We start from the raw sequence: 26,935 nt of genomic DNA on the forward strand, positions 1-26,935 counted from the left end.
CAGCGATTTCGTTGAAAAATGCTTCTGCCCTAGCAAGATTTCCACAGTCACGCCTCCTCCAATATGGACGTAGAAGACGCCCCTTTCTCAGTAACCGCTCATCTAGCCATCGTACAATGACACCGTCAAACCCAGGGGTATTCTTTCAAGCGTTCCAAAGTCGTGATCGAGCGCGGGATGTTGAGACAGGGTTATGATGAGTGCCTAGTCCTAGTCATCTTGTTAAAGCATGCGACTTCAACGATATAAGGTAATAAGCGGGTCATCGTGGTGGAAGCTGAATTTAGTGGGCTTCTTGAGTACACCCAAATGATCCCACCGGATGATTGGCGGCGTGCCGATGGCTTCGCCGTTGAGTGTCGTGTAAATTATTGCGGGGAAATTATGGTCGTAGCTCAATCTGAAAAGCCCCAATTAAAAGACACTTATATACTGGTTGGTCCGCCACTTTTCGTGCATCTTCATGACTTTAAGTTCTTTCAGCCAATCGAAAGCACCCAATGGTTCATCTTGACAACTCGATAATTGGGCAGACCTAAGTGCTGATGCTGATCCAATCCATGGCAACGCACTATAGAACTTCGACCATTGATAACTTCTCTTTATGACCGCGTTTAGAGGTTCGATATCATTATCGAGGGTCTCCCAAAGAAGGACCACAAAGCTGCGCAAGCAGGCTTGGGAGACAAATACCTTTATGGTCGGTCTCATAGCTGGCATCTGGAATGCATCTCGCTCTTCCCCATTCTGCATAATGGTTCCATTATAGATCACCAGACCCGTCACGTCGTCTAGCTCAGCCAAACTGACATTGCGAAGCAAATGCGGAGCACAAACTTTAAGATAGACAGAGAGCCCGAGCGAACTAAGGAAGCGAATGAAAGTTTCCAGCGCCGAGGACGGAAGACAGTTGTTCCAATTGCTGAAGACGAGGCCGGTAAAGCAGCAATGATGACCAGTCATCTTCGCGGAGTGTTCGATGTGTCTTGCAACCCACTCGACCAGGGAGACTATGTGAGGTAGCTCAGCATGACCCACCACATACTCGATGTCGGGCCGGGCCAGAGACTGCGATGAGACAGGATAAAATCCAGAGGACATCGCGTCCACCATACCCGGTTGCGGCGGATCAAAGATGAGGAATTCCCATTCTGACAGCATTTGCATCTGATGGCTCGTAGGAGGATTTTTTGAACTCGCCAAGGTACACCCCATAGCTCTCAGGCTTCTTTGTCTGCTTTTCGCTTCAATACGGAGAGAAGTTATCTATGCTGTACTCGACATAGGCTCTGACAGCAGATGGTGACATGGCCTTGAGCCTTGATTTGCATGCCCGCAGCAAGTTAGTCAAAATCTCTCTAATTGATCCATCCATGGCAATCAACGCAATGCATGAGAAGTGGCATTCGCTAACGCAATAGTGCCTCTCCTCCTTCAGAATGAACTTACAGGCCATCTATCCAGTAGACTTGAACATGTTAGGTACAATAAGAACGTTGATCCGAGGCCCACAGAAACGAGGATAAACCCAACCAGTATCTGCCGGAAAATCAGTGATCACATCCTCCAACACATCCAGGAATCGCTCACAAACTGCCACCAGTATTGGTGTAATTGATGCCAACCAGCAGCCTGCACACCAAGGATCTCAGCCATTACAGGGCGCAACAAGATGTTGGGAAACCTCGATCAGTGGGCAAAGGATACATGAGTGAGAGTAGGGCATCTGAGTAACGGCAAACAGTGAAAGCATGTCAACATATTAGCGCTATAAAACAAGTATCATACAATGGCCAACTCTTCGCTCCCCATGGTGGAAGGCAAGGCTACTGGGGAAACTGTTGGGATATGAAAACCTCAAGCATCCTATGGCCGGAGGAAAGAAAAATGTCCGCATTCGGTAGATGAGGGTACGAAGGTACATGCCCTGATTTTTTGAAATATACATCCGGCCAGGCGGAACAAATGCCTTCGGCGCTGATCCTGGATATATATGCGCATTGCAATATAGACAGGATCCGTGGAACAAGATCCTATACCATCGGCCCGGGTATCCAAAGTCTCGGCAATAGCCTGACTGAGTGATGAATCCATGATGAAAAATATTATTTGCCTCCATATCGGTACCTTTTGATAGTTTCGGTACCCTTAGAGCAAAGCACACATTCTATGACCACGACCGGGTGTCTGCTTCAACCCTCAGGTCGACTCGATTCAGAGAGTCGCGAAGCCAGCGCCATGGTGTTGCAACTTGCCCAGAATGTTGCAGGTGATGACGTCTAGATGAGCTGGTGGGCGGCGAGCCATGCTTGTGGCAGCTGGCAGGGCTCTATTTCGTTGGCCAGATAGATTGAACGTCGAGGCTCGTCTACTATTTGGATGTTTGGGAGCCTGGCGTTTGGGGTTAAGTGTGCACTCGAGGTCAATTTTAAGTAGGCGCTAGGCCCAGAGCGGCGAGATGCGCCGCGGACACGTGTGTTCAGGGCAAGCGAACAGGGGCAAGCGGAGATTTTGCAGGCTGCATTGCATTTGCATGGGTCGACCGCCTGTGCCGCCCAGAGCACCCCTGACTGACGCACACCCTCCCTCGACACCATCATCTGCTCTCCAACTTCCTTGCATTCACCCATATCAGCCAACTGCAGATGTTGAAATAACAATATTGTTCCTTGAGTTCCGATGTCCTGCGGCAGCTACGGCACTCTATCATGACCGAACGACGGCAAGGGCGGCTCCCAATGCCCCCTGGCTGATTCCCACGATGAACGACCGTGGCGGCTATTCAAGTCACATGTCTCCGAGCCACCAAGTCACCACCGGTACCCTACTGCGAACTCCCACCCCCCAGGAACTATTTCGGTCGTTGAAGGGGCCCACCCGTTGATTCCCGCACCAATGAGGTCACTCATCGCAACTACAGTTGAAGCCGCTTCCCCGCAAGGAAGTCTGTATGATAGTGGAATATAACTGCCCCGGGTGGAATTTTCGGGCTAAAACCGATAATCCAAAATGCCCGGATCGATCAAGTACCCTTCACGCTCTCTGTATACGTGGCGGATGCGGCGTTCGTCTGGAGGACAGACCTGTTTGAGCTGTTGTACACGCGTTTTTCTCGAATCGGTTGGCCAGGTGGACAGCGAAATATGTTCACCATCTTCCCCATGCCAACGAGCTGTCCTCTTGATTTTATATAGTTAACTTGCGTTTCGTGGTACCGGACAGCACCATTCGACAGCGCCGTCAGGCTGCTGTGTGTCTGTTTCCGACCATGTTCACCACACAGCTGCGATATTGCGTTTTTGCGCTGGCCTTGTGCCAAGTACCGGCCTGCGGTGGCGGCATTCATTGCAACCATAAACGAAGCTTCTCCAAAGACGCAGCACTCAATCATCAATTTCTACACGTGCCTGCAGATCCAGTCCCTCTTGAGCACTCGACGGAAGGAAATCTCGCCTTCCATGCCAACACCACCAACCCCATTCATCTAGAAGTCCGAGCTGGAGCCGTCACAGGCGCAACCATCAGCAGCACGCACTTGTCATAGCTCGAGATAAAGCTTCGTCATACTCGGCGTACTCTGGGTGAAACGATCGTGGCATCCCGTATCAGATTCTCATTGTTCCAGTTTCTGGTGCCAATTTGCCACTTCTCAATGATACAGCAACACATGGAACTACGGATTGATTGTGGTTTTATCGGAGGTCAGCTACAACAAAGGTGGCACAATTGGCAATCAAAGTGCTCTCTCGGCTTTGCAATGGCAAACTTTATATAACTATCAAGTGGCCCCAATTAATACTACAATACTGACTCCACATGTAGTCGATGACATGGTTCTGTATGACTCCTTACAAGACTAACGTCGAGGTAAACAGCCAATAGCTCATGCAGTCAAACCCCGATTTACGCGAGCGATCCCATAGCAAACTATCGAGTTGCAGCCAACGATATGCCCCATCATATCAGTGTTATGTCTACAGTGAACAAAAACTTCCCTCCGAAAGTAATTGGACCATAGAGATTGGCCACAATGGCAATGGAAATGTTGAGGTTTGTATCCTCCAACATTCGTGGACTCAAGGTTAATGGGATGCAGCAAGCTGCTACGTCCTCGCGTGGCGCAACGACTTGCGCTCCAGGACCTAGTAAGTATTCCTTACTATTCGTGAGATGAGACTTTGCTTTACAGCGTGATCTTTGTGCTGAGAGAGTGAGTACTAACAATGATTAGTCGAATATCCAGAACAAATAGATACTGCTCTTGAATATACCAAGCCAATAGGAACAGGGAAAAGTCTCTGGCCGTCCAATTCGACGGGATATGCGAATTACTCGGCTGCGTGCTCGGAAAGAGATGCATTACTCACCTTCTGGCTAGCTCCAGCCTACATGAATGCCTTCGCCCACATTTCGCACACTTTTACGCACGAAGATCAAGATAATAGCTGGTGTAGCACATATTTCGACGCATACCGAGAGATTGCCTGGAATCAAGCCTGGCTAAAAAATGTAGGAATCATGGGCACGACTAAGTGGAGCGGGACTGGCATCATTCCCCCAGCTGCCGAGTTAGCATCAGCTCTCACTGCCGTATGTGGGTTCAGCGTATACCTTTTCTATCTGCGACCACGGGCTTTTGGATTCCTGAACTCCCAGAACCTCCAAAATGAGCAATGCAGGTGAGGACGTAAGCTCAATATCCACTCGGAAGAGTGCGTACCGAGCGTCTCTTCGTATACAAAGACTTTGCTCACGCCATTACCTCTCGCATCGAGGAGAAACAATCCCCCGAAGAGGAAACCCAACTTCATGGGCCCCAAGATCTCGATTTGGTCGAGAACCTGAAGCTTGAAAATAAATATCCTGGTAACCTAGCCCACGGGCTAGCCAATGTCATCGAAGTCGGAATGTCAGATGGGTTGACGGAGCGATCTACGATGGAGGGTCCGAAAATGGCACAGCCAAGTATCTACAGTTAGTCACGCTGAACGGTTCATGAAATGGCTACTCGAGAAAAGGTTCGCGTGAATGGGTATCAACAATGTCCATCGCATTTCAAACTTCCCTCTTCCTCCTTCGTTATTGACAAACAAAATTATCTATACAGTAGATACTTCAAGTCTGAGCAACTCTCAGTATCTGAATTCAACTCTCGAAGTTCTCCTATTCACGAGCCAGTTTGTCGGACTCTCAGGCAGCCCCATTGATGGACGCCACATTTCGGCACTTTCAATCCTATTCGATGACGCGTCCTCTCTCTTTTTCCTGCTCCAAGGCTCGGCGTGCGGATTGATGAAAAGTGCGGCCGATGCGGGGTCATTCTTCTCCATCTTTGCTGACTGCTTGAAGGCGATTCCCGCGGTAGATGTCTTATGGAGCCAGTGAGTAACTGATGACTTGGTGGTATCTTTGACAAACAAAGTATTCGTTCTCGAACGTTGAACAGCCGCAGGGCGAGACGAAGATCGCTTGACATGGGCCGTTGTCAGCCAGTCGCGTTGTTGCTTCGCAGTTTGGGCCGGCTGCTGCCAGAACGTGGACGAACTCAGTACTGGCAGGTTTAGCGGTTTTATCGTGAGAGCTTTTCGGACTGCATGACCGCTGAACTCCTCACTGTGCATTGAAGAATCGCGTGCTTGACCTGCGTTCTTTGACCACAATTGCATACGTTCGGAGGGAGGAGATGACGGCGCTGATGTCCACATACCCCTAGCCTGCGACCGCTTGTTGGCTAAATGTCCAAGTGCAGCCGGGTGGACTTCTCTCGCGTTCGAGACGAGGGATTCGGTGAAAAATACAGGGTGAAGAACGGAGGCATCGTAAGCAGGTCTCTTCGTCACGTAACCAATTGCGGCGGGGTGAATATCGATAGAGCTTGAAACGAGGGACTCTATGAAGAAGACTGGATGCATCACAGTTGGGTCAAATTTGGAACGCTTGGTCAGTTGTCCAAGAGCAACAGCCTCAGCAAGAGCAGACTCCCAATCAGTGAGGGTTGCGAGAGGTTGTGTCAAAGACTTCTTGGGTGTTCCAGCAAGTATTGCTTGAGCGAGAGCTTCTTCCCAGTCTGCACGAAAGGCAACATTAGATCTGTACTGGTGACGAAGGGACTTCGTAGTTGTAGCTTTGCGGAACTTCTTTGCAGGGGTCTCCAAAACTGGGGCTCTAGATTCCCACAAGTCTCGAGATGCCAGGACCTCCGATTCTCGCAGGGGAGCGAGCTGTTTGGAAGACTGCTGGCGGAGTATCTTTGCTGACCGCTTAGCTTCTCCTTCCAGGGAAGTTGGTGTAGATTTCTTGCCCTCCCACCATGTAAATACAGAACCGGGTGTTACATTTCCAATAGAGCTCCAGAAAGAGGAAGCTTTCGTGCTGTTGGATGCAACGGAGGATGAATCAGATGCCGGAGACGAGCTACCCGAAGAAGTGGTAGAATATACTGAAGGGCTTTCAGGTCGCACTGAGGACACTGAGATCCAATCTTGTTCGATCGGCAGCTTATTGCAACCATTCCAGAGTCCACTAGACGTCAATCCGCTTAGGGGACTCAGAGATTTGCGAGGCTTGCAGATCATGTTGACTGCGGCTGGTGCCAAAGAGCTAAGGCGAAAATCAGATCTCGGCATGGAAAGATCGAAGAGCCCGAACACAGTGACAGTCGCCACCTTTACTGGTGTGGTCCACAGGGGTGACGGGCTCGAAACTGATCGTCCACTCATGGGTACGCTAGACTTCGAAATCCATTCAGTCGCACTCTCAGAATTCTGAACCGTAGTCCACATATTCCGAGATGATATTTTAGGAACTGCTTTGGTTGCTTGACGCGGGGTTTTCACCATCTCGATTGCGGCTGGTACTGCCTGCGTTGTACGGATCACTGAGCCTTCAGTAGGGTTCGTGAAAAGGCCAGACTTGTGGTCTTCGGTTCGTTCTGCTGGTGGCGACCACATTGGAGTAGGCTGATTGGTTCCTGGCGTCGGTACTTGGCTCGATGACTGCTCAAGGATCTCGTTGGTGGTCCACATAGAAGGTGAAGATGAAACAGCATTCACTTCTATCTCCGGAACGGTCCACAAGTCACGGGTAGCAAGTATTGGCAATGTATCGGAGGTACGCGGCTTAGACCGAAAGACATTGTCTGAAGATGCAACAAGAGCCTTCCAAGCACTGGGCTCAGGTTCTGGTAAACCAACTTCAACCGCTGGGAACGCAGATGTAACATCCTTCGCCCAGAGCTGCGAAATCTCCCTGGGAACTGACAGTGGCTGGATTGGGAGACGCATTGGCGGTGCCTTGTTGGTCGCCTTGCTGCTGGTGTTCTCCTCGGAGTCACTTTCAGATTCATCATAATCTTCGATGATTTCTGCTCTTCCAGAAGGCAGGAGGCTGTTCTTGGAAGGAATATCCTTCGTGTTCAAAAGATTTGCAATTTCCCACAGGGTGGTTTCGTCGAAATCGTCGTCACTCTCTGGGTCCGCTGCGGTCATGTCAGCCTCCATTCAAACCTCACGTCTTTGGTGATACATACTCTCTCCGTCATCATAATCGTCAAAGAAGGAAGATGTATATTCAGATTCGGGCTCAAGTTGTCGAGATCGAGCATCTAATCTCGCGTTGATGGCAGGGCCAGCCAGCAGAGCTGGGTTGAACGCGGGTTGATAAATGGGTTGATCAGATGTCTCTCCCCAAGGAAATTGGAAGATACCAAGAGTATCTCTCTTATTCGGAATAGGCACAGGGCTTTCAACTATCGACGAATTAGCTTCGAAGTTGCTACATTTGGGGACTGATTTACCAATGTCCGGAAGGAACGTCACACGCCTCGATTTTCGCTGCGGCCTTTGGATGGCGCGACGAGTCAAAATGCTTCTAGGGCGCACAGGCTTTGAGCCCCAAAGGGCTACGACTGGACGGCTGTGAGTAGAAGAATGAGGCTTTGTCCAGAGATTGAAGCTGGTGATCACGAGAGGATACTTAAGGAGGCGGTGTGCGGGCCTAATATCACGGGCAGGAGGTTGAGGAGACGCTGGTCGACTAATTAGATTTTCTTGGCGGCTCCAAATGCGGCCAACAGCTGCTTTAGGTGAAGACACTGGAAGTTGCCAAAGTGAGGCAAGGTCTTGGCTGACGTGATTGGAAACCTCCCCATTTTCGGATTCGGACTCGAATTCCAAGTCGGTATCAGAGTCAGGAGGAGTTGGACTACCCAGCTGCTGTTGCTGGGCCTTCGAAATTGAGAGGAAGTTCAAGCTTCGTTTGCGAAGAAGATCTGGTGCATTCTCCACATAGGCCATATGAGCCTCTGCAAGACGTTGTTGCCAAACACTGGCTCTCGAGTTATCAGAGCTTGCGGTCGAGTTGGTGCGGCTGGAGTCTTCACCCTTAGATCGCACTGTCATGCTGCTTCGAATACGAGCGCGACGGGACATAACTCCAGGTGGGGTGCGGGCAGACCTCTGAGACGATCGTCGGGACATATCCTCTTCTGAAGGCTCAGCTTTGGGAGTCATGATGACGGACATGGAATCTCGATCGAGATTTGTTTGCATTTGCTGCCACTGATCCTGCTGTTGCCCCATCTCTTTCTCGAGATTTTCCAGAAGCCGGAGGCGGCTGTTTTGGTCTTGCTCGTCAACACTGGTTGTAACATTCGGCAAATGCCTCAGAAGGGAGCCAACTGATCCTCGACTAGGCTCTTCTAAACGCTTGAGTTGTGCCTGTATCTCTTGGATTGCACGCTCAGGCGAGTCTGCGGGTGGAGATGGCTCAGCTGCCCGGACGATGACTTTAGCTTTTCGTCCGGTCTTGTTTAAAAGGAGAGGTGTAGGAAGTGGCATTTTGCGAGACCTAGAATTCGACTTCCTCTCTGAGAATGTTGGGAGCTCATCACCAATTCGGCGATGCCATGAAGGCAGATTTTGAGCTGTGGGTGTTTTGTCACCAGGCAAGGCTTGATCTGCATCAAGGAAAAACGAGCCTCTGTTAGGGGCAGATCCGGGCAAGAACGATCGTGAAGTCTCTTCTGTTTCCAGCATCACTGTCATTATCACTTCTTCCTCCTCGTGCTTGACCTGTGGAACAGGTGGCAAAGTTCTGCCCTGACTAGCGTTAACTCGAGCACCAGATCTCTGAACCATGGTTGCTTGTGCTGTCTGCATTACTTTCGAAAGATCTACGGGTGGAATCTCTGAGTGGATAGATCCCCAATAAGTAGTAGAATCATCCTGAGAACTCTCATCACTTGAGGTTGTTGCTTCAGTGAAATGAGACTGGCGCATGTCATAAGCAGAAGGCCGAGGCGCAGGTTGCTGAATTGAATTGCGGATATCAATTTCCTTGGGTGGGATGCCTGGGATCCAGGTTTCTCCTACTTGGTCCGCAATAGTTCTGTAGGTATTTGCGCTGAAGCGGTAGGTTTTGCGCTCTTCCTGGCGAGAGAGTTCCAATTTTGGTGATCCATTTAGATTAGACATATCGGGTATCCCAAAAGAGGCTATGGTTGTTCGCTTCGAAGCTCTTTGGCTTGGAAGTTCTTCGTCTGTCGGGCTCTGTGCCTGCGGGCTCTCAGACATGAACACGGATGGTACTCGAGGAAGAGACGGAACTGAGGACCTGCGATTGTGTTTAGAGACCGGCCCAGGGGGGGCTGGGAAGAGCAGTTGAATCTTCTCATCAAACGTCATGCTCTTCGTGTCATTGGGCAGGAGACGAGGCAACTTGGTTGCACTCGTAGGAGGAGGTGGGAGCGGCGGCAGTAGTGTAGGGCTGCCAGGGTCGGACATCAAAAATGACTTTCGGACCACAATCGATGAACCTGATCTACTCCTCCTATGCCCTGGAGAGGGCTCGCTTGGGAACAAATTCCTTTGGTCCTGGGTTTTACGTTTGTACGGCCGAGGACGATGAATGACGGAATTGGCGGAGTGGAGTCCACTGGCCGTCGAGTCAATGGAAGTCTTCTCCGACGTCTTATGGTTTTTCTTTGCTGAGACATACATCCCTGGTGCCCCACTGATGATGGTTTTGACCATTCCAGGATCGTCGTAGACGATGTCGTTCATTAACATCACGGTCTGCTCCCTTGGGATACCCATTTCTTGTGCCATGGTGATTCTTTGGGATTTGGGGTTCGATGGTAGTCCAAGGGTCACTTTTCTCTGGAGAGGAAGTTGTCGAGAAGGCTTTTCGTCCATCAAGATATTGAAGCTATTTGCATTGCGAGGTGATCTCCGTCGGACTTCTTCTCGCCCAGGAGAAAGAGATGCTGATGTCGTACTTCCATTTGCAGCGTCAACCGAGAGTCCAGATGCCGAAGAGGCAGGAATCGTCGGCATCACAAGTGGATGATATGAAGGCATTTCCTTTCTCTTAACGCTGATACTTCGGCGCAATGCCTCTTGTGCTGACATTCCAGGAGGTTGAGGCGGGGCTTTATTCGCTACGAGTCTGGATCTGGCAGCGGCCTCTTCTCGACGCTTTCGCTCGTTGATGGCGGCTGTTGCCAAGTCGATTGTTTGCATTCGTGCAACTGGCTGTATGGCAGAACCATCTGGATTGGCCATTACTGGCTGAGAGATGGCCAGACCTCGCACACTAACCTTTGGCGGGGGCTTAGACCTGTTGAAGAGGGATCGCTTTTGCTGGATTGCTGCCGATAAATCTTGTGTTTTGACAGTGATATTGGGTCTGATCTGTGGTGCAAGAGCACCTATAACACCAATCGGCGAAGCGGTGAACATGGACGGGAAGACCCCACTGGACCCGCGATATCCTGCTCCATATTTTCCGTCAGGTCTCTCAGGCCTTCCTGGAGCATCTCTACTCATAGTTTGCACTGTGATTTCTTCTCCAAGCTTCGTAAATCCCTTTGTATCGCCTCGAGAATTCCCCTGGAACATGGCAGTTGGTGAGTCTCGAGGCGTGGAGGAAGGATTTACAACGAACAGCCCTCCGCTTTTGGCGTATCCATGACCGGAAACTGGAGATCCATTGCTGGCGACATTATCTCGGAAGAGCTCTCGCGATGGTGGTATGGGAGTCACAAAGGGGGATCTCGCTTCGGGAGTGATTGCTTCATCCTCTCGGGCGAGCATCAGAGGACGGAGGAACATTGTAATGATGCCTGGGCTAATTTAGGAAAACTTCTATACCGGGGCAAGAGCAGGAGTACGAACCAACAAGAATCAGAAGGCCATTGGACGGTAAAACTGTCCGGATGGTGAGGAGAATAGTCGGGATCCCCAATATCATCGCAACGCTAGTTCCAGTCCACACAGTGAAGCCAGCAATACTGATTATCAACGCTCTGCTTTGTTCCTGTCTCGGACATGAATCCCCTTCCCTCAAATCTTGGAACATGCCCAGCGACAAGGCTCGAATGATCAATACACCAATAACGATCACATCCAGAACAAGAACGACAATCGCAACTGGTAGCACCGATGTCCTGGCCACGCACGCGGGAGCAAATTCCGGCCTTGTAAAACCAACAAGCAGTCCGCCTGCAATGAGTCTGAGAAGTAATACAACCTGCAGAACCATTCGCTCCGCTGTCAATTTCGTTCCGTGTCCCACCGACCACAGTAAAAATTGCTCCATCACCACTCGCGCCAGTTGGTCGAGCATCGTTGAAAAGACCAGTGTCACCTGGCAAGCCGTCGTCGACGTTACTGGTAGTAGCAGGTTCACAAAATCGATTTGCGCCCACAGGGCGGCAAATAATAAGAAAAACACGAGGACCAGCCTCCGGCCGTCCTGAAAAATCGTCGGTCCATGACCTCTGTAGTAAAGGAATAACGTTCCTGACGCCGCCTGAAGCAATATACCACTACCCAGACTCGTTAGCAGAGGGAAGCGTCGAACAGAGTACATTTCCAACTGACAATGAAAATGCCGCAGACAGGGTCTGAACGGCATCCGAAATGGCCATCGCGGCGCAGGCGCAGAACTGAACCCGACAAAGGAAAGAATTATAATGATAACACCCAGTCTATGGGGAAGGATGGAAGGAATCAAAGTTCATGAACACGCATCATGGCGAAGGATTGTCTTTCCAATCTCATGGTGAGCGCCGACGACAACAAGCAGAAAGGCTGTTCGTCTCAGAGACTTCGTGAGAATAATGAGAGACCCAGCCTGGAGGAGCCCAGCGGTCACATGGTGCACATGGCTCCAACCGGGGCGACAGAACTCTCTGCCTCGGACATCGATTTGATGACAGTACACCATAGCCATCGTCAAACAGCGATCAGGGCGTGGCATAGGCTCGATTGGGTTGACACTCGCCAAAACGTTCGACGTCGAGAGAAACTGGAACGAGATCTCTGACAGTGACAGGCGGCGGCATTGCGCGGGATGTAGATATGGCAGGATTACGGTCGCAGCAAGGTCTTCGATTGGCTCAGAAAAGGGGGGGTCGACCTCTGTGCCCAGCCCTGCCCGTGCGATGGAAACGGACACTGAAACCTGTGTAGTTTCGCAGACGCGTTGGATCCTCTGGTTAACAACCACCTCCCTTGACGATTCATAGCTTATTTTTGTACACGGGGAACAACACGATTTTGTTTTCTGCGAGTGCGATCTGCCCCGGGTTGCATATGCACAGATATGGTTTTGGGGATTGTGGTGTGGTGATGCTGTGGTGAAGTTGAGATGAAGTTGTGAGAGTGAGGAAAAGTTGTGGCGGGGTTTTGACGGTCTCGGCTCGGCAAGCTGGGCCTTGGCTCAGGACCACACCAATTTCTGTCTCGCTCCGTCGCAGATGATATTTTTGATACAAGATATTAAGGCCACAACTATCAAATAACAGTTGTCTAACAGCCGTCAGTATAGCCTCGATTCTAATGGAGACGACTTTCTCGGTTCAACTTGAACCTGCAACGAGACTGGAAGCCGCGAGTAACTTCACTTGGGTTTCTTGTGAGCTTCACGACAGAAATTGCGAGACATCAGAAGCATTTCCATTTCTTTCTCCCCAACTGTGTATCACTTGGACCATTATCCCCCGCATGAACTCGCTTCGTCTTGGTACCAAGCCGATTTCGAGTGAAGATGGACAATCTGAATGGAAGTATTTGACGAGACAACGCTACCTTGCTGTGTATGCTGAGTGGGGACTGTTGTAGAGATGCCCGCCTTGGGAATCTGAGTAAAATGTACCTCCGGTTTCTCCACGTCGTTTCTTGTTCCGTTTGGACTCCTTAGTTCGGGAGTGCTTTGGGATGCGAATCTTGGCTTGCTGCTCCCGTAGGCTTACCTTATATATTCTGAGGGAAGACTCTAGTTATAAGCTGTACATTCCTTTTGTGTGTAAATTTCTGGAGTTATCAGTTTCTCGATGAGCAGTGGAAGAGTTGCGGTGTAGCCAGTCGTTCTTCGTCATGATTGATTACGTTTAAAGTTCATTTTCCATTTCTGATGAAAATGAGCAACGACATGACGCAAAAGGCAGATGAAGGGTTTTATTGACATCCGGAAAATATTCTATTAAATCACAGGGTCTACTCAGACTCTGGGGGGCCCAATCCCTCTACAGTAGTCCTCCAAAATCAATACACCTCACCTATATCTGAACTTCACAACCAGTCCTGAGTTTTTCAAGAAATGCCCGTGAATGGCATGTATCAAAGCAAGTAGAGCTACGTATTGAATGATTCATTGTTATAATTTTCTAGCAATCTGAAGCCATTTTCAGCAGCTCCACTATACTGATTGCTAATCCGGCGCATCCCAATCTTCACTCCGTCCGGAGGGAACTCACGATGCTTCCACCGCTTCTTATGCCTCTCAAAATCAATCTCGCGAGGAAATGTAGAAACGCACGTCTTACAGCGATATTCCTCCAGGCTTGACATTTCCTCCAACCTTCCCATCTTGACCTGCGACCTCAACAATTTCTGGAGCCAATTCTCAAAACAATTTGAGTCGAGATCTCCGAAAGGTAGCTGATACACAGGTTGCTGGCCAATCTCATCTGGACTCGTTGCAGCGACTGCACACGAGAACTGTATCCACAAGTTTCGTAGTTCTACTGACGTAGAATACTTTGTTGCCCATGCCTCCACATGAAGACACAGCTCTGCAAACAATGTATCGCACAGCTGGTCTCTGATCCGCTCCGACGCTTAACTCGTGGTTGTCGTTGTGTAGCAGGAAAGTGAAGCCGGGGATTTGTATTTGATACTGCAAAATTGCTCGTTGAGTCTTCGCCAAGATTTGGCGCAAGCCCAAAAGGGGGAGGAGCCTAGTTCGAAGAAATCTGTGATGGCTTTTGAAGGGACTTCAAGGTGTAGCGACTCTTGAGTGGGAGGAAGCGCCAAAAGAGTATGAGGATGGAAAAATGGAGGAACTGGAGGGGAGCGGCTAAATATCTGAGATTCAGGAAAGGCGGGTACAGTGAGCTTGAAGGAAGCCTGGAGAATGATTGGGACTCTCCCAATTCTGAGGAGATTGATGGAGCTAATAGAATATGTCAAGGTTGGTAGGATGGACCTTTAAAACCAACCCCGGTTTCTAGAAAATGGAAATAATAGATCATTCAATAGTTATCCCCAGCTATTGCCATATATGCCACTCACAAACATTTCTTGAGAACTCAGGACTGATTGATGCATGTGGGCTTGGAAGGAGGGTAATTTACGGTGCCGTCGCTGAACCTTAACTAGGGATGACATGTTCGCACCTAAGAGTAGAAGTGAGAATGTGAATCCTGGAGGGGAAACCAAGCGCGGGCATTTCCGCTGTGTGCTGATTGGCTCGGTACGTGGCTCACGAGTCGGCAAAGTGGTTCTAGACCCTAGCGCTTGGATTGTGGTCTGACAATACGAATATGAACCACAGAAAGTGAGTACATGACAGTCCGGTCATACGATTATGAGAATCCGAACCCGAACGCAGCGTTTTACCCTGGGCAATCTTCTGGTCGCAGGCTTATCAGGTCATTCCTGATCTCCCAGTAAACGCCTCTCATCATGGACTCGAAGGACGACACCTTCGATCAATCTGCCCTGCCGAACACCTTTGACGATTTCTCTTTCGATCCTTTGTTTAACGACGCTGGTGCGGCGTACCCCGACAATCTGGCTGCCCTCGAGGAAGATCCTGTCTTCCCGGCCTCTTGGGAGGAGTCTCCGCCCTACGAAGGCAACCTCTACTCAACGCCGTTGAGCTGGGAGCCTCCGGAGCCGAAAGTCGACCCTCTCCCAGTCTCTACGGCGCCATATACTATGACGATGAATACTCTTACTCCAGCCCAGCAGGAGAAGCTGCGCAATATTGCGATGCCACAGCACCTCCAATATCGAACTCACCACAGTCCGAACTCAACTGCGAGCACCAAGAGCCACTCCATCTCGTCTCCTGACAATCATGAACGCAGTCGCAAGCGCAAGTCCTCCGCAGAGGCAGATGAAGAGGAGGAGGACGATGACTCTAATCCGCCGGTCAAGAAAACAGCCCATAACATGATTGAGAAGCGATACCGAACAAATCTCAACGACAAGATTGCAGCGTTGCGGGACAGCGTACCAAGTCTACGAATTATGACAAAGAGTGCCCGTGGCGAAGACACAATTACAGATAGAGAAGAGCTGCAAGGCCTGACGCCTGCCCACAAGTTGAATAAAGCTACTGTAAGTGATGGATTTTGTTTCTTCCGGGAACCGAAATCACCCCATTCTCAACTCTATCTATCTATCTTTCAACAATCTTGGCCCGCAAGACACAGTGCAGCGGAGGATCCTATCGCTTTCATTCATTACTATTCAAATAAATGTGTTTATGTCCGAGCTATGCAATTGATCTCCCTCCCCATCAGTTCTGACTCTACACAGGTTCTTAGCAAAGCTACTGAATATATTAATCACCTTGAAAAACGCAACAAGCGATTACAAGAACAGAATGCCGAGCAAAAGGCTCGTCTTGCTGCCTTCGAAACATTGTTCCGCTCTGGTTCCATGGGTTTCAACCCAGCGCCCCCGATGGCCAACTCATTCCAATACCCATCTGATTATGCTACTCCTGGTCCAAGCCCCAGCAGTATTGATCCGCAAGGAATGATCCCAGTGCCAGATGATATCCGAAGACTTCATGGTAAGCTATTTCTTTTTTATTTATACTGACATTTGACATTTGTGTTCGCTTCCATTGCCTGCCCGATGGGAGCATTGAGAAACCGTAAGCAGAACCGAAACTGATCTTCAGCAGGTGTCACCAATCAACAAACATATCCGGTTCCACAGGAGCAGTATCAGCAAGGCCGTCCAGTTGGTCCCAATGGCTGGAACAATGGTGGTTACTTCGGCAAGTTGATGGTGGGATCTCTTGCGGGTCTCATGATCATGGAAGGCTTCACCGAATCAGAGCAAGAAAAAGACTCACCAGCCACCCGGGGTCTTTTCGCCGTCCCCGTACAACTTCTCAAAACTCTGAGCAGTGCCTTTCACTCTTCGCTGAAAATCAACGTCCTCGGCTATCACCTTCCAGCAGCTCACGCCTTGGGTTATCTCAAGTTCTTCTTGGTTTTGGGTTCTCTTCTCTATGTATTCTTGCCGTCCATTTTCGAGTCGAAGCCGAAGCCAAAGGATGGCAAGACTCAGAGCTCTTCCATTGTTGCGGCACCTTCTCTCGCCTCCTCGATATCAGTTCGCCGGCAAGCATGGCTTACGGCCATCCAGACTGTCTGGGTCCCTCGCCATAACTTCTTCCTCGAGGCTGCAGCTCTGTGCTTGAAGATGATGAAGCTCAGCATGCGCAACGTCATTGGCACTCAAGGCTATACTTATGTCACCGGAATCACCCCACAACAAGAAGCTGCTAGAGTCAAGGCATGGTCAATCGCCCTTGATGCTCAGTTGGCTGGCGGTGATGTCGAGGTGAGCAAGAGTCGACTCACATTGACTCTCCTGGCCTCAGGAACTCTCCCAGATACCCCAGCTCGCTTGATGCTGAAGTCCTTGCACATCCGTGTACTCCTCTGGGAGATTGGCAATTCAGGCTTTAATGGATTCTTCCTGTTCCAGGAAATTGCCGCCAAGATGGCAAGATGGAAGTGGAACGAAGCCAAGCAACTCCAGCGATTGATAGCACACACGAAGATCAAGCAAGAAGATGAACTCCCTGAGTATCTTTTAGCTCTTCTTGAGCAGGACTGTGATGATGTTCTTGCCGACAGCATTGGTCAACGTGCTTACAACCTAGCATGGAACCTTCCAACTACGCAGAACTCCAATGGCTCCAGCGAGGGCATGGATGAAGTTGTTGACGACTTTGCCATTCGCAGCCCCCTCGATGCCGTCGCAGCATGGTACTCCAGTCTCATTCTGCAAAGAGCCCTTGCCAAGAGCGTCCAAAGCAAGGAAGAAGACCTCGCAGCCCAACAAGCTATCATTGACGATATCGCTCTCTCCATCAAGACCGCACCCATCGGTTCTGGAGCCCAAATCCGCGCGCTCGTCGCACGTGCTGTTCTCGTCAAGGAGAAGCGCGGAGCAAGCATCGCAGAAGCACTGCAAACTCTCGGCCCATTGGAGAAGCCTGGCAGCAAGAATGCAACCACAAGTCTCATCAACGCAAGCACCTCGATGGCTAGTCTTCCAGATATCAAGATGTCTATTCGCTGTGCAATGGCTATTGCACATCTCGAGCGCTTCACCCCTCCCATGATTCCCGAAGCTGCTCCGAAGATCATCAGCACTATTCATCCTATCAATCTGACCTTGCTCGGCTTCACAGCAGCTTTCGAGCTTATGGAGAAGATCAATGACCATGACATCGTTGCCGAGAAATGCACGCTTGCGTTGGAAAGACTGGCTGGCAGACTGAGAATCTGGATCGGCGGCAAGGGATGTGAGAGAAGTGGTTTGGACAAGGAAGTTAAGAGAGAGATGGTCGAGCGGTGCTTGGCAATCACGAAGCGTATTGTCGGTCTGGAGGATGCGGGTTATGGAAGCATGGCAGATGAGGACAACAGCGAGGGTTGTTGATCAATTCTCTCCGGTTTCTTCACTTTCAGACATCTCCGGGACCTTGCCTTGGCTGGGTGGTTTTTTCTTCGGAGACAGCTCTGTTGTATTCTACCTGGAGTTCTCTGCTTTCTGCAACTCAACCCACATTCCGTCACAAGACGAAGTTTTTCCTTGGATTTGGATTTTGGGAGGATAAATGACCGGCGCATAAGGGTCATCATAACCGCGCTACTTTCTCTCTGCCAGGGAACGATTCAGGATATGCTTAGCATGTTTTCATACTCGGTGTTTTCTTGATAGAGCGCTTGGGGTGATGCTTCATTGCTTTGTGCGGCAACGAAAAGCTCCTCTTGCCTGTATTAATGAGAAAAGTTCCTTGCCATAATATCAATGAAATAAAACAAAAACTGATGCTCGTGATCCAAAATTAATTGAGAAATAAATGAATCCCAAGATGCCGAACTACTTCCATCCCCGAGGACAAATTCCCTGCAGGCCTTTCCCATCAACTGTTAACTCGCAACAAGCCCCCCAGTCGAATTTAGCATCTCCGCCAACCTCTAGCCCCACGCAGCCATTCGCCAATCACCATCCCTCAACTCTCCACCAGCCAATCACAGCCCGCAACCTATCCTTATCAACACGCCCGCCGATAGCCTCCTTCCTTCTTGCTCGTCGATTTTCTGGTGATAAGAGTATTTCCTCGGTGCGATAAGCTAGCTGCTCGATGCAGCCCACGATGAGAGATCTGCTTCTCCGGACGGTGCAGCAGCTAATGTTTCGCTCGTGATTGGATGGAAGAGTGTGGTGATGCGCCATTGCAGCGTGAGCTACTTTTCCGTGGATTTGGGTGGGCATCTTCCGGAGTCGCTGGCTTCGAACGGGACGGTCGATGAATGTAGCATGCTACTGTTAGAGTCTGGCTAGGTTGCCCTTTCTCTCTTTCTCTTCAAACTCGCTTCTGTCTCTGTCCCTTCCCCTTCTTCCTCCTCTTCCTTCTCTTCTTAATTGACTGGAGAATTCTGGGTGAGTGAGTGATCGTGCGTAAGATATTGGTACAGTCACCATGTCGAGCAATTTGCAGCCTCAAGTTCCTGGTGAGGAGATCAAACCTGGGCCCGTTGAAGGGGGGCATGGTGGTGTGAAGGGTTCTGAGAATGAGAGTCATGGTGGGCAGAGGAAGAAGGTTGTCATTGTGGGATTGGGGATGGTGGGGATAAGTTTTATGTGAGTCTTTCTTTCACCACCAATTTCCAATCCGTTATGAGGACTTTATGCTAATGGCGGGCACAGAGAAAAATTAATAAAGCTCGATGCGAAGAGGAGGGAATATGATATTATTGTCATTGGGGACGAGGGACATTTGGCATACAACCGCGTTGGCCTCACATCTTTCTTCCAACACCGGAAAGTCGAAAATCTATATCTCAATCCTAAAGAATGGGTGGGTTTTCTTTCCAATTTCAATGGGCTCGAGGGACTTGACTGACAGCTTCGCAGTACTCTGCCTGCCCACCAGGCTCTCTAAACTATCACCTCAACACCAAAGTCACTGAAATCCATCCCGAGCACAAGCTCGTCTCCTGCTCATCCGGCGAGACAGTTCCCTACGACATCCTCGTGCTAGCAACTGGCTCTGATGCGCTTCTCCCACGACACACACCAGGCCACGATGCCGCAGGCGTCTTCGTCTACCGCACCATCGAAGACCTGCAAAAACTCATCGGCTACTCAGCACAAAAGAAAGGCACAGTTGGCGTAGTCGTAGGCGGAGGACTTCTAGGTCTCGAAGCTGCAAAAGCGATGATAGATCTAGAAGCTTTCGAGAAGGTTAAGCTGATTGAGAGGAATCGGTGGGTGTTGAGTAGACAGTTGGATGGCGATGCTGGTGGCCTTGTCGTTGAGCAGGTTAGGGGTTTGGGGTTGGACGTTTTACTTAGTAAGAGGGTGGGCAAGATTGAGGTTACGGAGGAGAATGCTGTTAAGGGGGTGGTGTTTGAGGATGGGGAGAAAATGGAATGCTCGACGATTTGCTTTGCTATTGGGATCAAGGCGAGGGATGAGCTGGCAAGAAGGGCCGGGATTAAGTGTGCGGATCGAGGGGGTGGGATCGTCGTTGGTGAGGATTTACGCACGAGTAAGGAGGACATATATGCCATCGGAGAGTGCGCGAGTTGGGAGAATCAGACGTTCGGTCTGATTGCTCCTGGTATTGAGATGGCGGAAGTTCTTTCTTTCAACCTTACGCAAGCCAAGGTCCACTCGTATCGGAAGTTCAAGAGACCGGATCTCAGTACCAAGTTGAAGCTGCTTGGTGTGGAAGTTGCAAGTTTTGGGGACTTCTTCGCGGATAGAGATGGCCCGAAACATCTTCCCATTCGAGCTGGTCGAAAGGAGGGTAGTCTTGATGCGTTGAGGAAATTGACAGATGGTCCGGCACCGCCTCCAGTCAAGGCTTTGACGTACAAGGATCCATTCCAAGCAGTATACAAGAAGTACCTGTTCACTGTGGATGGAAAATATCTTCTGGGTGGAATGATGATCGGTGATACGAAAGACTACGTGAAGCTGGTTCCAATGGTCAAGAACCAGAAGCTGCTCGATGTTCCACCAAGTCAATTTATCCTTGGGGCCAGCAAAGAAGGGGATGATGGAGGAGACGACCTGGAGGACGATACACAAATCTGCTCCTGCCACAACGTCACAAAAGGAGATGTGGTCAATACGGTGAAAGACGGCACCTGCAAGTCAATCGGCGACGTCAAGTCATGCACAAAGGCCGGAACCGGCTGCGGTGGCTGTATGCCCCTCGTCACCAGCATCTTCAACTCCACCATGAAGTCCATGGGCCAAGAGGTCAAGAACCACATGTGCCCCCACTTCAACTACTCGCGAGCAGATCTCTACAACATCATCTCAGTCAAGAAGTTGAAGACTCTGGCAGAGGTGATGAAGGAAGCCGGGAATGATCCCACGAGTCAAGGCTGTGAGGCGTGCAAGCCGAGTATTGGGTCGATTTTCTCAACACTATATAACAAGCACATCATGGACAAGCCTCTCCATGGTCTGCAGGAAACAAATGATCGGTTCTTGGGCAATATTCAAAGAAATGGTACATTTTCGGTCATTCCTCGAGTGAGTGCTGGAGAGATCACGCCGGACAAACTCATTGTCCTTGGAAATGTGGCTAAGAAGTACAACTTGTATACGAAGATCACTGGTGGACAGAGAATCGATATGTTTGGTGCTCAGAAGCAGGACCTCATTGCTATCTGGAGCGAGCTCATTGAAGGTGGATTTGAAAGCGGTCACGCCTATGCCAAATCACTTCGAACGGTGAAGAGTTGTGTAGGGACAACTTGGTGTCGATATGGCATTGGGGACAGCGTGGGAATGGCTGTAAGATTGGAGGAGAGATATAAGAGTATCCGAAGTCCACATAAGATGAAAGGAGGTGTCAGTGGTTGTGTACGAGAATGCGCTGAAGCTCAAAACAAGGAGTAAGTACCCCAACCAATGACCAATAGGAACCCGAACATTGCTAATATTGTATTAGTTTTGGTCTGATAGCAACAGAGAAAGGCTTCAACATCTTCGTCGGCGGCAACGGCGGCGCCTCACCAAAACACAGCGAGCTCCTCGCCAAAGACGTGCCCCCAGACGACGTAGTTCCTATCCTAGACCGCTACCTAATGTTCTACATCCGCACAGCCGACAAGCTTCAACGGACGGCACGCTGGCTTGAAAACCTCCCCGGTGGTATCAAATACCTGCGCGAAGTAATCCTCCAAGACAAGCTCGGGATCTGCGCCTCACTGGAAGCACAAATGGAAGAGCTAGTCGGCACTTTCTTCGACGAGTGGGCCGAAGCTATCCGCGACCCTGAGATCCGCAAGAAGTTCGCCCAATTCGACAACACTTCGGACACTCTGCAAAATATGGAGCTTGAGGAAGATAGAGGACAGACGAGACCCGTGTATTGGGCTAAGGAGAGCGTGAAGGAGGATTTCAGGAACACGAAGTGGACGTCGCTTACCTGGCAGCCTATCATTGAGGCAAGCCATTTCAAAGGTGCAGATGAGGCACCGAATGGGATCTCGGCGACGATTAAGAGGGGCGATACACAGCTTGCGGTGTTCAGGGTTAAAGGCAAGTGGCTGGCGAGTCAGCAGATGTGTCCCCACAAGAGATCGTTCGTGCTCTCTGATGGACTCATCGGGGACTCGAACGATAAGCTTTGGGTCTCATGTCCGAACCATAAAAGGAACTTTGAGTTGAATGGCGAGCAAGCAGGGCGGTGTCAGAATGATGAGGACTTGAGTATTGCGACGTTCCCGGTTGAGGAGAGGGAGGATGGAATGGTGTATTTGAAGTTACCGCCGGTTCATGAGTTAGATGGCGTCCTGGGGACCAAGAAGTGGATGGTGAAGAAGGGGGAGAGTGGTGAGGGACCATTTGAAAAACTTGACCGGAGACTTGGTCCGAATGGTGTTGGGATGAGAGGAAGAAAACCATTCGAGGCAAAGAAAGCTGTTGCTGCTGGTGGACCGAACGGCACTACCATTGACTGGTGAATTGTTTATAAACCTGGTTCGGAGTTTTAGCATTCCTTTTAGAGGCACTGTATATAGAAATGAAAATGAAATATTGTCAATGTCAATGTTATTATTATGTTAAAGGGGGTTTAAGGGGGAGGGTCTCGGCATAAATTTGCCCGCATTCCAGGACGCCAAGCGAGACGCGTGAGCAACGTTTCTCGTCCCACCAAGCGTGTTGTGTGCCCACACTTGACGTTGTCGCCTTCAACTCCCTACTCATATCAAGATCGACTGAATACTTTCCTGACTCAACGAGATCGTCGCCTCAATGCTTAAATGAGATGGTTGGAAACTTTCGGAAGATGTATGAAGAAACTCAACAATTCTAGCAAACGCACCGAAACGGCCATGGAGTACATTTCCGGAGACGTCATTTCAAACATCAGCACTCAGTATCTTCCAGGCCGCAACTAAGTTTACATATGAATTATCGATATCTCTCTTTCACGCCAAGGTTAGAGCTATTCTTTCATTGCATGCCATGTCACCTCTGTCAATCACAAAGCTCTCGGATTTAGCAATTCGAGCTTCCTTTTCGTCACTTACTTTAGCTACGCAATCGCACGTCCACCTCCTCCCCCGAATCCCTCAAACGGCTTCGAGCAACAGTACCCCCTCTTCGTCACCTCAAGTCGATCTCGGATACTCGGCATAGGAAGATTTATAGATAACAACCAGGTGTGCGGATGGTGGAAAGTAGCACCATTCGCACATCTCTCCGCCTCGAATCCACACTATCTGCCAGTGCTAGCTTGGATCCACGGCGGAAGGTGACGGATAGGAGATGGTATTCGGAATTTGGCGGAAGCTATACAGACGAGCCATGGCCATATCATCAGCATTGGCATGCAGTAAAGGTGAGGGCTTTTGGGTTTCTTCCGTCTGATGAAGTTCAACGACTTAAGGTTGGGAAACGAGGCGCTTATGGATCTGCTGTGCAAAGCTATGCCCACTTGTTTGGTCGGATTGTTTGTCTATTATTGTCAGTGGAGAGTCTGCTTGCTAGATCTTCTTTTTGAGGAGGGAGGAGCAAGGCCATGGAGTATAGAGGCAGTATAGATGCCTTCTTGGCGGAGGCATGATTTCCCATTTGAAGGCTTGGACTTGGGCAACAGGTGGGGGCTTGGAGTGCGTGGACTTTTCAGACTTAAAGGCTAGACACGTTTTTCTGCTAGTGCGGGTTGTTTTTACAGTATTGCAAGTCCAAGTGGGGAAACTGTGGGCTCGGGAGGTATATCTCTCCGTAGCGTGGACAGTAGGTTGTGTGGGGATATGATGCGGTGAAGAGTATTGGTGTGAGGAATGGAAGGCAAGATGGGTCGAGAAAAGAGGGAGAATGGCTGCTTGCGTTTTAAGTTGTTCTTGCCGATTGCTGAGAGGTGGGAGAAGTTTCCGTGATCATGGCTCTTTCCGGTACTTTGGAACGTATATTTTAATGGGATGACGGTGGAAGGACTCATCATAGTTGATTCAAGTACCTTGGTACATTGTTGTGCAAGGTTGGGCTGTGGGAGAAGTCTGTGTTATAATTGTTGTTCTTGGTGCTTTGTCATTTGGTTCGTGGAAGGTTCGATGGTGAAAGAAGCCGTTATAATCCCTCCGAGTACATTGGTACTTACTAGGATGCTTGGGTTATGCAGACGTCTCCGTCTCGATTGTTGCTACCGGGGCCTTGGTTTATGCTACTTGTAGAACCGGGGGCTTCGAATATGCCGGTACTCAAAAAAGTTGCAAGGAAATATCTGAACCTCTTACCAAGGAGGTGGTATGGGTAAAAACCGATGCCAACCATTCTCTAGGGGATCGGCACTGAACATATATTACTTGAACAGTATTTGATCCTAGAGCGAGAACAGTCAGTCCAAAAATTGGAGCAACAGCACAAGATGTTTTCATAATATCTCTCTACCGGGGATAATTGTTCTTCCAGGTGCAGCGCTATTGCCATGGAGATGGGTCCACGGCAAAAAGTCCATGAAATCAGGATAACACCGCTCGCGAGTCGGGATGGAACTCATGGAAGACGCCCCAACAACCCACACCTTGGACAACAATTTGGAAGGGATAAAATGACGAGAAAAGACTTGGCAAAGGTGGCATGTTGTCAATGCGAGGCAACATCTTGAAGCCATTCGGAAAATGCTCCCGACACTCCATTCCAAAACTACGGGCTGGACAGCTGGCGCTGCACTCGAATGCAAGCCTCCTGAACCGCTTATAACCAGAAAAAAATCAGCTCATTTCTCTCCTCACCTTTCACGGCATGCACCGAATTCCACATTAAAGTCTGGCCCAATATGGTTATCGATCCCTTTCTTTCTCAGGCATTCATCCTCCCCGAATCCCTCGACGTCCACACAGCCAATCAGCGGGAGAAGCCGCATCCATCGTGTGGCGTCTTCCCCTCACAAAACGGGATCGCAAGATCAAGTGGCTGGGCGCCACAAACGGGCCGACAGTCTTGTTTGGTCTGACGAGAGAGCACTGGCCTGAACTTGTGACTGCCATACATTTGCACTTGGCAGGTCTTGCTTGGCTGGCGGAAAGCTCAAGGCGCGTTGAATACCGCGGCCCAAGGGCACGCTGGTGGAAATGTGTGCGATTCGTGGAAATGGAGGCCCGGGCCGGGAGTTGAAGCTGTGGAGTGGTGGTGACTGGATTTGGAATGGTCTGAGTCCGTGACTTTTACTCGTAAGGCCGGATGGGGATACGAGGCTGCATAGCATCTGTGAAAGCGAAAACGTTGTTCCAGTCCTTCGAGTTTCAAGAAGAATGGTCAATGGGATAACGATGGAGCTTTGGCTTAAGACGAAACGGTTTGCATGCATGGAGGAGGGAGCAAGAGCGACTTTTGGGAGTCAACTGTCCAGCACTAGCCAAGGCTAGGTTTCTGTTTTAAGGTTATGGCGGAATCGCGAATGCAGGGTGGACGCCACCGCTAAGTAAGGACCCTAGAAAATAATAGCGCGCTCAAGGCCAGACAACGCTGCAAATGCAAACCCATCAGGATCGGTCAGGAATGCCCCTGGTGGAGACAACTGTCAGACTGCATTGATGTCAAAAGGAGCGTTTGCTCATGAGGAGGGATCCAGGCGAGACGCCGCTTAACCTTCTGACTGTTCTGATCTGGAGGCTCGTCCCGTCTTCAGCGAGAGCTTGGCCATCGACTTGGCAGGAGTCCAAGAAGGCAAGGTGCCACGTGCCATCCTTGGGACTCATCGGCGCCGCTGGCGCGCTTAGGCGCGTCGAGATGCCCTCTGGGATCCCTTTGACCGTACGGCATTGGACCTCCTGCATGGCTAGGTGCTTGATGGCACGCCGCACACCGATGCGAGTTTTCCCTGTCAGGAGCGAATCAGTGAGATCTGGAGGCGAGAGTCCTGGTATCAGGCATGGGGGCCAGCCCAGATCAATGCCGTATTCGAGAAGAAGTGGATGCGTGTGGCAATAGCTCATTGCCAAAAAAAAGTTCGGACGGCCAACCAATCTCTCGATCCGGTCATTAAGCATCGCCACTTCGTATGCTCGGTCGTATCCAAGGCTGGCTGATTTCTGGACGTCTACACCCTACCGGCTCCTTTAAATGTTAATTGACACCTGATTACAGGGTTTCAACCGGCGAACCAGCTAGAATTACAGGGTGGTCTGACCAATCACTTGTCTTAATAGTCTTTCTTACCATATGCAGTTAAATACTGGTTACTACGTACAGGGTGCTTTAAATGTTAACCAGTATGTATTTAACTGCATACAGCGATAAAGGCTGAAATCAAGACAGGTGATTGGTCAGACCACCCTGAGATTCTAGCTAGTTCGCCGATAAAACCCCTGTAAACAGGTGACAATTAACATTTATTTCCACCTGTAGGTTGTAACATTTAAAGACCCCTGTAGGGAGTACTCGGCAAATATGGGGATAACCCGCGTGGAGACTCACCTGGAGAGCGATGTTCAAGGGATCCTCCCCGGCTACGGTTCAAATATCCCTAATTACCATCGTGTCCCAACGCGGGTTATAAATTGTCCTTGGGCGATGTCCGGGTCGTATATTAGCATCTGATCAAGGGAGTTTTTCCCTTTTGGAGTGTTCAGATAATCACATGATTGTGCAATCACGTGGTACTCCCCCTATTTTGAGGCTAGCGGCCGCTCGAGCCACGCTGCATATCGCTTGGCTTGAATCTCAAGATCCATGATTCCTCCGTATGTCGCGCAACCCCTGAAACAGCAATATCCGGCCAAAGAATTCAAATTAATACTCACCGGCCCAAGGTGTAGATACATCGTTGGAGATAAGTTTTAGACAATACAACAGGGACCGCATCACTTAGAGCCAGTCTCTCTCAGCCCTATTAAACAGGAAACTTAGATTCC

At 49.9% G+C, this 26,935-nt stretch overlaps 6 protein-coding genes across 6 annotated transcripts; 3 read left to right on the forward strand and 3 right to left on the reverse strand.

Moving 5' to 3' along the window:
- Positions 1–203: 203 nt before the first annotated feature.
- Positions 204–1,556, reverse strand: K444DRAFT_78910 (uncharacterized protein). The gene is made up of 2 exons (XM_024888716.1): positions 1,450–1,556; positions 204–1,319 (listed from the first exon to the last, which is right to left on the reverse strand). The coding sequence occupies exon 2, from the start codon at positions 1,213–1,215 to the stop codon at positions 415–417; it is 801 nt and encodes a 266-aa protein (XP_024732666.1). The 5' UTR covers positions 1,216–1,319; positions 1,450–1,556; the 3' UTR covers positions 204–414.
- Positions 1,557–3,638: 2,082 nt separating this feature from the next.
- On the forward strand, positions 3,639–4,856 carry K444DRAFT_78951 (uncharacterized protein). The gene is made up of 3 exons (XM_024888717.1): positions 3,639–4,050; positions 4,097–4,145; positions 4,232–4,856. Exons 1-3 carry the CDS (start codon positions 3,886–3,888, stop codon positions 4,681–4,683), a joined length of 666 nt encoding a protein of 221 aa, XP_024732667.1. The 5' UTR covers positions 3,639–3,885; the 3' UTR covers positions 4,684–4,856.
- A 154-nt stretch (positions 4,857–5,010) lies between these two features.
- K444DRAFT_616828 (uncharacterized protein) lies at positions 5,011–11,945 on the reverse strand. Its single transcript, XM_024880998.1, has 5 exons — positions 11,883–11,945; positions 11,175–11,827; positions 7,796–11,122; positions 7,529–7,747; positions 5,011–7,477 (listed from the first exon to the last, which is right to left on the reverse strand). The coding sequence occupies exons 1-5, from the start codon at positions 11,927–11,929 to the stop codon at positions 5,133–5,135; spliced, it is 6,591 nt and encodes a 2,196-aa protein (XP_024732668.1). The 5' UTR covers positions 11,930–11,945; the 3' UTR covers positions 5,011–5,132.
- A 2,895-nt stretch (positions 11,946–14,840) lies between these two features.
- K444DRAFT_616829 (uncharacterized protein) lies at positions 14,841–18,381 on the forward strand. Its single transcript, XM_024880999.1, has 3 exons — positions 14,841–15,629; positions 15,831–16,089; positions 16,204–18,381. Exons 1-3 carry the CDS (start codon positions 14,970–14,972, stop codon positions 17,979–17,981), a joined length of 2,697 nt encoding a protein of 898 aa, XP_024732669.1. The 5' UTR covers positions 14,841–14,969; the 3' UTR covers positions 17,982–18,381.
- A 444-nt stretch (positions 18,382–18,825) lies between these two features.
- K444DRAFT_595776 (nitrite reductase-like protein) lies at positions 18,826–22,621 on the forward strand. Its single transcript, XM_024878404.1, has 4 exons — positions 18,826–19,190; positions 19,257–19,407; positions 19,464–21,463; positions 21,520–22,621. Exons 1-4 carry the CDS (start codon positions 19,030–19,032, stop codon positions 22,535–22,537), a joined length of 3,330 nt encoding a protein of 1,109 aa, XP_024732670.1. The 5' UTR covers positions 18,826–19,029; the 3' UTR covers positions 22,538–22,621.
- Positions 22,622–24,407: 1,786 nt separating this feature from the next.
- Positions 24,408–24,840, reverse strand: K444DRAFT_79023 (uncharacterized protein). The gene has a single exon (XM_024888719.1). It carries the CDS (start codon positions 24,691–24,693, stop codon positions 24,454–24,456), a length of 240 nt encoding a protein of 79 aa, XP_024732671.1. The 5' UTR covers positions 24,694–24,840; the 3' UTR covers positions 24,408–24,453.
- Positions 24,841–26,935: the final 2,095 nt, after the last annotated feature.

The sequence above is a fragment of the Hyaloscypha bicolor genome, assembly GCF_002865645.1.
Source record: "Hyaloscypha bicolor E unplaced genomic scaffold K444scaffold_124, whole genome shotgun sequence".
NCBI lineage: Eukaryota > Fungi > Ascomycota > Leotiomycetes > Helotiales > Hyaloscyphaceae > Hyaloscypha > Hyaloscypha bicolor.

Excerpts from the sequence above, each read along its gene's own strand:
- K444DRAFT_616828 (XM_024880998.1), bottom strand. The coding sequence starts at position 11,929 with ATGGCCATTTCGGATGCCGTTCAGACCCTGTCTGCGGCATTTTCATT. Across the intron at positions 7,748-7,795 it reads GACGTTCCTTCCGGACATTG|TTGAAAGCCCTGTGCCTATT; the intron begins GTAAATCAGTCC and ends ATTCGTCGATAG. Across the intron at positions 7,478-7,528 it reads CGATTATGATGACGGAGAGA|CGGACCCAGAGAGTGACGAC; the intron begins GTATGTATCACC and ends ACATGACCGCAG.
- K444DRAFT_595776 (XM_024878404.1), top strand. The coding sequence starts at position 19,030 with ATGTCGAGCAATTTGCAGCCTCAAGTTCCTGGTGAGGAGATCAAACCT. Across the intron at positions 19,408-19,463 it reads ATCTCAATCCTAAAGAATGG|TACTCTGCCTGCCCACCAGG; the intron begins GTGGGTTTTCTT and ends ACAGCTTCGCAG. Across the intron at positions 21,464-21,519 it reads GCTGAAGCTCAAAACAAGGA|TTTTGGTCTGATAGCAACAG; the intron begins GTAAGTACCCCA and ends ATATTGTATTAG.
- K444DRAFT_78951 (XM_024888717.1), top strand. The coding sequence starts at position 3,886 with ATGCAGTCAAACCCCGATTTACGCGAGCGATCCCATAGCAAACTATCG. Across the intron at positions 4,051-4,096 it reads ATGGCAATGGAAATGTTGAG|CAAGCTGCTACGTCCTCGCG; the intron begins GTTTGTATCCTC and ends AATGGGATGCAG. Across the intron at positions 4,146-4,231 it reads GACTTGCGCTCCAGGACCTA|TCGAATATCCAGAACAAATA; the intron begins GTAAGTATTCCT and ends AACAATGATTAG.
- K444DRAFT_78910 (XM_024888716.1), bottom strand. The coding sequence starts at position 1,215 with ATGGGGTGTACCTTGGCGAGTTCAAAAAATCCTCCTACGAGCCATCAG.
- K444DRAFT_79023 (XM_024888719.1), bottom strand. The coding sequence starts at position 24,693 with ATGGCTTCAAGATGTTGCCTCGCATTGACAACATGCCACCTTTGCCAA.
- K444DRAFT_616829 (XM_024880999.1), top strand. The coding sequence starts at position 14,970 with ATGGACTCGAAGGACGACACCTTCGATCAATCTGCCCTGCCGAACACC. Across the intron at positions 15,630-15,830 it reads ACAAGTTGAATAAAGCTACT|GTTCTTAGCAAAGCTACTGA; the intron begins GTAAGTGATGGA and ends GACTCTACACAG. Across the intron at positions 16,090-16,203 it reads TGATATCCGAAGACTTCATG|GTGTCACCAATCAACAAACA; the intron begins GTAAGCTATTTC and ends GATCTTCAGCAG.